Genomic DNA, 8,969 nt, shown 5'->3' with positions numbered 1-8,969 from the left:
TGCTCTGGGGGCAAACAAAGGAGGCAGTTACTTGCAGAGATGAAGGCTGATCTGTGCTGACACACAGATGAGAGCTGAGGGGCCCAGACCCCTCTCCTAGGCAAAGCACCAGCCCTTCTGGTGCTCCAGCTGCTGCCAGGATCCTGAGAGGTTTAACTCCCCATTAGCTGAGAATTACTCTAAGATTTTAAGGCAGAAATTGCTGGAGGAATACGAAACTCTTTTTCCAAACCCAATTTAGATGATAATTAATCCAACAGCCAAAAACATATTTCTACTGTGTTGGCCAAAAAATACCAAACAAAAGTTGTTTTTTGTTCTGCTTTTGGAAGGCTTCCCCTTCCCCTTGAAACCACCCTCCATCCCCTTCCTTTCCGCCCCCACAAATCATCCAAATTCATTTCTTGGACCACTTCCAGCCTCCAGCTTTCTGGACATTTCTGGAGCTGCCAGATCAAATCCAAAGCAACGTGCAGCGGTGCCATGCATCCCCTCAGAGCCCTGCAGGTGGCAAGTGGGCCAAGCAGAGCACAGGTATCCCAAGCAGAATACAGGTATCAGTGGCTCGTACCACGGAGTGCAGGTACTTGTGATCGTACATGTTAATGGGACGCCCATCCAGCAGCACCTGCCCGTCCTGCAGGGGGTAGAAGTTCTCCAGGATGTTGACACAGGAGCTCTTCCCACTCCCTGAAGGACCCACCAGCGCTGTCACTTTGCCAGGGTGCAGGGTGAAGGACACGTCCTGCAACATGGATGGGAGAGCATGCTCAGGTCCAGCCTTTTCTCAATGTCCTGGGGCACTACACAAGAGAAGGAGCCAGAATCTGGCCAGAGTACCCCTCTGCCTTGGTGATGTGCCACATCAGCCATTTCTCCTGGCTCTGAGGAAGCAAAAAGCCTCCAAATTGCTTCAGATTTGCCTGCTGATGTAGCTGGTCCTCTAAAAAGCAATCTGACCTCTTTGCTGCTTCCCCCTGTCTCATGATCCCAGCCCCTCTCCCACGGAAACAGTCTGAGGCAGCTTGGCACAAAGCCCTGTACCACGCTGACATGTTTAATGCCTGAGCAGGGAACAAGGCTTTTATTAATAAATCTCATTCCTTGTAAGGAAGGCCGGCCCTAAACACCCGCTGCTCCTTTTAATCTGTTTTCCAGCAAGCACTGAGCCTGCCTTCACCCATCTCTGACAGGCAGCTGACATCCCCACGGGCTGGGCTTTGCTCCTGGCCAGGATGGAGCAGCAGCACGTGGTGCTGGCAGTGCCCAGTGCCCACGGGGCTCACCTGGAGGACCTGGGTGGCAGAGCGAGTGCGGTAGGAAAAGGTGACATTCCTGAACTCCACCTTGCCCTCCACGTGATCCGGGGCCAGGGAGCCGTCGTGCACCATGGTGGGCTGGCGGTCAATGAACTCAAAAACCTTCTCAGCAGCTCCCACCCCCTGCATGAGGCCGCTGTACACGGAGCCGATGGACTGCAAGGGAAGAGGCAGCGGTGAGACCCTCCCAGGTGATGGGGAAATCAGCCAGTGCCACTCCAAAGGGGAATGGCTGAAGCATTCCCAAGTCTCCCATCGCCTGACATTGGCTGCAGGCATCAGACACAGGGAAGGAAAACTCTCCCTCCTCTCTTGGGTATGGAAGGGATACATGGACAGCCCAGGGAAAGGGTGTTTTTCAATATTAAACCCAGAGCTGCAGAACAGTTTGTACTGAAACTGCCCCTCCTACCAGGAGGCGGAAAACCCCCAAACCAAACTAAATCCACACCAAAACCACAGCCTGGAAACCCCAGCAGAGGCTGCAGTGATCTGAGCAGATGGTGAGAGCCAGGCAAGCTGCCTCCAGCTCTGCTCTGCCCCTGCACAGAGGCTGAAGCACCACCAAAACCACACTTGGCTGTGAGGAAACCTCGACTGGATCATTCCTGCCTGGATTAGCCAAGTTTATGCCTCTGCAAGGGGAAGGCAGCCCTGGGTGGGCTCTACCATCCCACCCACAATCCCATCTTGCTAATGTGCTGCCAACGCAGCAGCTTGCAGCCTATTCCAGGGAAAGGGGGAAAAAAAAGTAATATAATTAAGTTCTTAATGAAGCCTGAAATTTAACAGGCAGCTTTGTAATCCCTTCATTCTTCACACCAGGAAATGTGCTTGGCAGGCAGCCAGGGCTCTGCCCTTCAGCAGGGCCAGCCTGACCCCTCTGGTCCTTTTTGGGGGACAAGCTGCTTCAGGAACATGAAAGTTGCGAGACCACAGCAGGGGAGGAATGGGGAGCAGAGGCGAGAATCCCCCCTCTGGCAGTGCCACAGAACCAAAGAAATGAGTCATGGGAAAGTCAGCACTGGATCTATCCCTGCAACTGCCCTGGGACCTTCTGGGAGATAGAAGAGGTAGCCCAGAGCACGGGGAGGCCCTGGCACAGGTTGCCCAGAGAAGCTGTGGCTGCCCCACCCATGGAAGTGTCCAAGGCCAGGTTGGATGAGGCTTGGAGCAACCTTGGAAAGTGAGGAGGATGATGTCCCTGCCCAGGCAGGGAGCTGGAATGAGATGGGCTCTAAGGTTCCTTCCAACCCAGCCCATTCTGGGGTTCCCTGCTAAAACTGACTCACCTCCATGCAGTCCCCCAGGACAAACTCATAAATGATGAAGGATATCAGGTTTCCACTCGTCATTTGCCCAGAGATCACGAGGTGCCCTCCGTAGTAAAGGATGCTGACCTGGACCACGAGCAGGGTCAGCTGAAAGCAGAAAACACCCCAGAATCAGCAAGGACAAACGGATATTTTGGTGCATTTGTCATTATTCACACAACGGCTCAAACTTCGTGTGCTGACATTTATTCTTTGAGTCCTGAGCTGAGGATCCCTGACAGTGCAGCTGACAGCCCTAGGAGAGAGCATGGAAATGAGAAAAACAACTCAAGTACATGGGCTGATTTAAGGAGCTGGGCAGATATCTTTCAACAAAACAAGTCCCGAGGGACAGCAGCCAAGGAGGCAGAATTTATCTAAAATAACAGAGCATCTCATGAACTTCTCTCTTGGACTGAGGTCCTCAAGCATAATAATCTATGTTCAAATTATCCAAGGCATGCAGTCACCTCGCCACTAAAATAAACTTTCCGCTATACGAGTGTGACACATTTTAATTTAGAACACAAAATCAAGCCAGGAGTTAATGCAGAATATCCTCCTTGCCTGTACAAGTCCCTGAAGCATAACCCCAGCTGTCACCTGAAGTCTGTGGGGGGTACCACCTACTCCAGAAAGGAGACAGATCAGCTCTGATGTGACAAAAATACCAGCCCCTTTTATTCAGCTGGTTTTGTTCCATGCTGCCCAGGTGCTCCAAAAAGCAGCAATGCCCTGGTGCCCTGTGGGACCAGAAGAGGTTGTAAATTCACACAGACAAAAATAGAGGGGGAAAAAATGCCTCCTCTATAGCTCTGCCATGATCTGATCTTAATCTCCTGCATTCCCTCCAAGACCCTACCAGGGCTGAGCTATATCCATTGTCTTCTTTCTACGTGAGCCCTGCAGGAGCAGTTTTTGAGGGCTTTTGCCTTCTTACATTTGTCAGGATCAGTGTCAACCCAGCTCATGCTCCAGCTTCACCTGGGAGCCCAGAAACAATGCTAATAATGCTCCCATTTTGTTTCCAGACTTGGGAAGCCATGAAGTCTCTCACAGCTGCACGAAGGCACCGTAACTCACAGACCCTTCACCAGCGACTGCCTCGATCCCTGAACGTGCAGAGACAAGGGCAGCCTCGCGTGAGGGTTTTGCCCTGGAGAAATCCCAAACCGTCCGGTGTTAAACAATGAAAAAGCATTTTGCAGGGGAAAAAAAAAAAAAAAAGAAAAAAGCCCAAAGCCAAAGCCCAGCAGCCTCCCCCTGGCACCACCCACACACAGAAGATCTCGGTTCCTGAGCAGAAGCTCAACCAACGCCGCGGCTGTTCCCAGCCGGAGCCCCGGAGCGGAGCTGGCACAGGCAGGCACTGCAGCACCACGCAGCCATGGGCTGCTCCACGACCTTCAGCTCCTATCAATTATTGCCCCATTTGAACTGGAAGCAGGGAAACAGGCAGCTCCATGGAATGACACAGCCCTGCCTTGGAGTGTATTTTTATCCATCCATTTTGATGGATAAAAATAACAAATGATCGGGAGCCCGGGGATCACTGGCAGCAGAAAGCAGGGCTGGGCTCTCCACACAGAGTTCCCTGGGAGCAGAGGAGAACCACGTGTGCTTTGGGATCTGGAGAGACCACCCTGCCCATCCCAGCCCCACATAGGAAAGCCCTAGGGCCATCACCTACCCCACTGGACCAGACATAGTAGGTGTAAGCCATGGCCTCCCGCTTGTTGAGCTTGTACACCTGCTGCAGCTTCTGCCAGTACACGTTGGCCTCCGTCTCCTCGTTGGCAAAGCTGCGGACGGTCTTCATGGCCGAGATGGTCTCCTCAGCCGTGTTGTTTGCCTTGGCCAGAGCGCTCTGCACATCCTTGGAGAGCTTCTGCAGGCAGCAGGGGGAGGCAGAGGGAGTTCAGCGGGTGCCAGGCTGCCCATGGCGCATCTCCCCACTTGCCCTGGACTCTGGGACCCCACCAGTGACTCCAGAGAGGAGAGATGGCAGAAGGACAGGCAGATGCGTGCAGGACATTCCACAGCCCAGCCATCTCTTCTATCAGACCTGAGATGCTTCCACTCCTGAGCATGAAGCAAGGTAAGAGCCCAGGCTACAACTGTCTGCCCACACAGGTTTAATGTCACCTTCCTGCCCCCACTGCTGGCAGCAAAACACTCCAGCATCACTCCCACCGGCTCCAAGGCCACCCACAAGCTCCTGGCTTCACAGTGAGACCAGCCCAGCACTGCAGCAATGCCAGCTGCTCCTGCCTACCTGGTAGTACTTCCCATAGACATCAGACACCAGCATGATGATGGGGAAGCCCATGAAGGTGACCAGGGAGAGCTTCCAGGAGAGGCTGAACATGAAGAAGATGACGCCCGTGGCCTTCACCACGTTGCGCAGGAAGATGTTGATGTTCTGGGAGACCAGGTCGCTCACGATGGTCGTGTCCGACGTCAGGCGGGAGATGACGTCCCCTGCAGCAACGAGGGGTCGGGGAAGGGGAGAGCAGGGACGTGTCACCACTGCAGGTCACTGCCTATCTGTGTCCCACATCCCATGCCAGGGGCCAGATGGAGCTCCCCCTCCAACCAGCTGGGGGTCTGAAGGGTGGCGTGGAAGGGGGGCAACTCTCCTCCGCTGTGGATGCAAAGCAAAACAGAGGAGCTTGGATTGCTGCATGCACGAGGAGCAGGAGGTGGCACCTGAAGGCACAAGCTACATCCCTGGGTCACCAAGGACAGCAAAGGGGACTGTGGCAGCATCCTGTGCTGGAGGGCAGCCCACAGGCCACACACAGTCCACAGCCTGGAGCTGGCCCGAGGGGCCTGAGGACATGGGACAGCTACTGAGGAATGAAGCTCTGGCGGTGCCTTTTGGTGGAGCTGAGTGTTACAGCCAGCAAACATCACACTGAGCTCCTGAATCCTTGGCCTGTGTTTGAGTCCAGCTGAATTCCCAAGCTTTTGTGTAAGTCCAGGGTTATCTGTATCCCACTTCCAGTAACATCTCTGCTGCCCTCAGCTACCAAGGCACTGTGCAGTGACTGCTAAATACAGCAACAGCCTCAAAACTAAAAATACCACTGAGACTAAATTAAATGTGTGCAAGTTACACCAGAGTGGCACACATGGCCTGGGACTGGGACAGGACTGAACTGGAAGCAGAGAAAGCAACAAGCACACCCAGCAAGCCTCACACATCTGAGGTTTCAGGGACAGGAGCAGAGCTGGAGAGCAGCCCACCAATAGGCACTGATGGGAGGAAGGAAATGGGAGTTTTGGGGGTGGGACTTCTGGATGCCAGGCTGATGGGTGGCAATGGGACATCCCCACAGTGGGAGGCAACAGAAAGGGAAGAACTTTCTGCCTCTATTTCTAACCACGAGCACGTGGGTGCTGCCTCTGGCTGCCCCCAGTCTGCTGTATGACAGTAGAGCAAGCCACAGGGAAAAAATCTGGGATGGGATAGAGGGGTTAGAGCAAATCCAGGGGAGAGGGGAACCAACCTGTGCGATTCTCATCAAAAAAACTCATCTCCTGAGACACCAGGGACCTGAAGAGGCAGTTCCGAAGGCGGATGTTCAGCCGGGCAAAGATGAGCGTAAAAACGCCGCCCCGGATACCTGCGGCAAATGAGCTAATTGCAGATAAGAAACGTTATAGAGCCATGGACACGAAACCCTCTCAGCCACACCAACACCCCCACGCCTGGCCAAGGGCCTGGGCAGTGCTGACACCACTTATCACCAGCCCACACCTCTCCTGGGTGCCACCAGCACAGTGGTGGTTGGTCCTAACCACGGCAGTCACAAGTTTTGGGAAGGAACGCAGCGCTGCTGGAACAGCACTCCCCAGGGAACCCATTCCCTGTGCACACAAAGGCCTTGTGAGTGCCAGTCATGGCCTCTCTGCTCAGAGAATTCACAGCACATCCCTGGGGCCTGGCACCAAACTGGAGCAGTGGGTGCCTGTGCCCGCCATCACCACGAGCTCCTGTGGGAAAGTCCCAAACTCCTTGCCAGGGCCAGATCCAGCCCCTGCATTACCTTCCTATGGCGAGCAGGGACATGACCAGCACTGCTGTGGAGAAGCGATCCATGCTCTTCTGCACCACGATGCCGTCGATGGCCAGCCCCGTGTAGTAGGGCAGGAAGGTCTCTCCTGCAGGACAAGCACAGGACATGGGGCTTCAGCTCCACTGCCTGGGATTGGCACAGGATCTGTATTCCCAACTGTGACAGCCTGTGGATAACTCCATCCTGACCCCAGAGATACTCGGCCATCACACAAGGGGGACGTTGCACTCCCAGAGTATTTTATCCCCAGTTACATTTGGTGTTGTCTCATTGCATTTTTCACCCACCCCATGCAGCACATGCCACCCAGCACCCCCAGAAAAGCAATCCTAGAGAGCTTCCGTGTCCCACGACCGTGGCTCCTCCATCCCTCCTGGTGGGGACAGGAGCACACCATGGCCTGCCTCATCCCTTCACTCACCCAGGGCAGCCACGAGGAGGAAGAAGGAGGCAATGCCCAGGAAGAAGGCATCCGGCTTGGTGTAGGACAGCAGTTTATGGATGGTGGGACCTGCTGCCTCCTCCCTCTTGTCCCTCGGGGTGCTCCCATCACAGCTCTCCTCCACCTCAGCGCGGGACTCGGAGCTGGGCCCCAGCGCCTCACGGGACGAGGTGACACAGGCCAGCAGCTGCCACAGCCCGAAGGTGGCCGCCAGCGCCACGTAGGTCCAGGCAAAGAGCCCCCAGAACCAGGGGTCCCTGATGGTCTTCCGCACCTCCGAGTAGAGCAGCAGCTTCACCATCATGTAGATGCCCATGAGGAGGCAGACGACGGCGATGAAGGTGCGCGAGGCCCGGAGGCGGCGGGGCCCGTAGGCCGTGTTGGTGGCCACGCCGATGGCGGCGCCCAGCAGCACGCAGCTGCGGTACAGGCAGCCCCCCCAGATGTCCAGCAGCGAGTTGAAGATGTTGAAGTGCCGCAGGGCCTGCAGGACATTCCGGCCGCCCCGGCCGTGCGTGTAGAGCAGCGTGGTGACCACGACATCGGCCCCGCTGAGCGCCAGCGTGCTGGCCACTGCCTTCCAGGCCCGCATCCTCGCCGCCGGGCTGTGGAGTCACTGACGTGGGGAGGGGCAGCCCTAGCACAGCAAGGTCGTGCTCATGTCAGCCTCTGCTGCAGGGTGAGAGAGGGGGATGGGGTTATTTATCCCAGGGAGGAGGCAGGGAAGGGGAAGGACACGGGGGGACAACCGTGCCAGCTCCCCACCAACACATCCAGACACCACTATCTGCATCTCCTTCCCCTCCCCTGCTGCACGTGGTATTTCTTTAAATAAGCAGCACAAAAGAAGACAAACTTCCCTCCCGGATGCCTTCACCCATCCTGAATCCCAAATCAGAAATCTGCACATCCCGATGGGAATCTGGCTGTGGCAGCTGCTGGGCGCTGCCATCACATCCGTGCAGCCACGTGTCCTGTGCTACGGAGCCATGGAGGTGTTAAACTTGGACAGTCATGATCCCAGAGTCCCTGCCCACCTTTCCCAGGACAAAGCTGAAACCAAGCAGTCAAAACCGTAGGAAAGCAGACGGGGGAGCAGCTCAGCTCTGTAACAGATCCCCCTCATCAAAATAAGACTTTTAAACCATACGTACCGCAGCTTGCCACACCTTACTGTCCCCAGCCCTCTTGGGTATTAATTCGGGGTAGCACTGAACCCGCTGTGCAGTCAGCGTGCAGTTCAATGACACAACAAAAATCCCGAGAGGAAATTAAAAAGGGATTGGAATTCCACGGCTGCGTCCCGCGGGACAGGAAGGCTCCGGGGCGGGCGGGACGGCTCTGAACGGAGCCGGCAAAGGGCGGAAAGCCCGACCTGCTCCGGGCCGCTCACCTGCTCCGGTGCCGTGCCCTGAGGAGCCACACGTTGGCAAGAGGGAGGCGGCGGATCCTGAAATTTGTGCTGGCTCAGCAGCTGGTGACGGTGCACAGTGCGGAAGGCACCGCGCTAAGGGGGCCATGTGCCGGCCACACTCCGGCCTGTGTGACCGCAGCGCCCCAAAACCAAAGCACCGGGACCAAGGGCAGCCCTCGGCACCGGGCAAGCTGCGCCCTTGGGCGAGAGCCGCTCGGTGGTCGGGTAAATGGGATAAAACACTAAAAAGCGTAGGAAAACAGGGCAGAGGCTGCAATTTGGGGAGGCACGGGGGTTTACGGGGTGGGTGGGGAAGGAGGGATGAACGCAAAGCAGAGCAGCGGTGCCAGGGAGGAGCAGCACGCTTCCCAGGGTGCTCGCTGCTGCCATCCGCTGCAA

At 56.0% G+C, this 8,969-nt stretch overlaps 1 protein-coding gene across 1 annotated transcript in view; it reads right to left on the bottom strand.

Annotated features, from left to right (window-relative positions):
- Positions 1–7,777, bottom strand: part of ABCB9 (ATP binding cassette subfamily B member 9) — a 12,419-nt gene extending 4,642 nt beyond the window's left edge. The window contains exons 1-8 of the mRNA XM_005424068.2: positions 7,136–7,777; positions 6,685–6,799; positions 6,145–6,275; positions 4,908–5,113; positions 4,323–4,520; positions 2,612–2,740; positions 1,287–1,475; positions 572–745 (exon numbers count right to left, since the gene is read on the bottom strand). Of these exons, the coding sequence (XP_005424125.1) occupies positions 572–745; positions 1,287–1,475; positions 2,612–2,740; positions 4,323–4,520; positions 4,908–5,113; positions 6,145–6,275; positions 6,685–6,799; positions 7,136–7,748 (1,755 nt within the window). The 5' untranslated portion in view covers positions 7,749–7,777. The remainder of the gene's footprint in view (positions 1–571; positions 746–1,286; positions 1,476–2,611; positions 2,741–4,322; positions 4,521–4,907; positions 5,114–6,144; positions 6,276–6,684; positions 6,800–7,135) is intronic.
- Between the last annotated feature and the right edge of the window lie 1,192 nt (positions 7,778–8,969).

This window comes from Geospiza fortis, unplaced genomic scaffold (assembly GCF_000277835.1).
Source record: "Geospiza fortis unplaced genomic scaffold, GeoFor_1.0 scaffold145, whole genome shotgun sequence".
Classification (NCBI taxonomy): domain Eukaryota; kingdom Metazoa; phylum Chordata; class Aves; order Passeriformes; family Thraupidae; genus Geospiza; species Geospiza fortis.
This window is presented reverse-complemented; position numbering and strand designations above follow the sequence as displayed.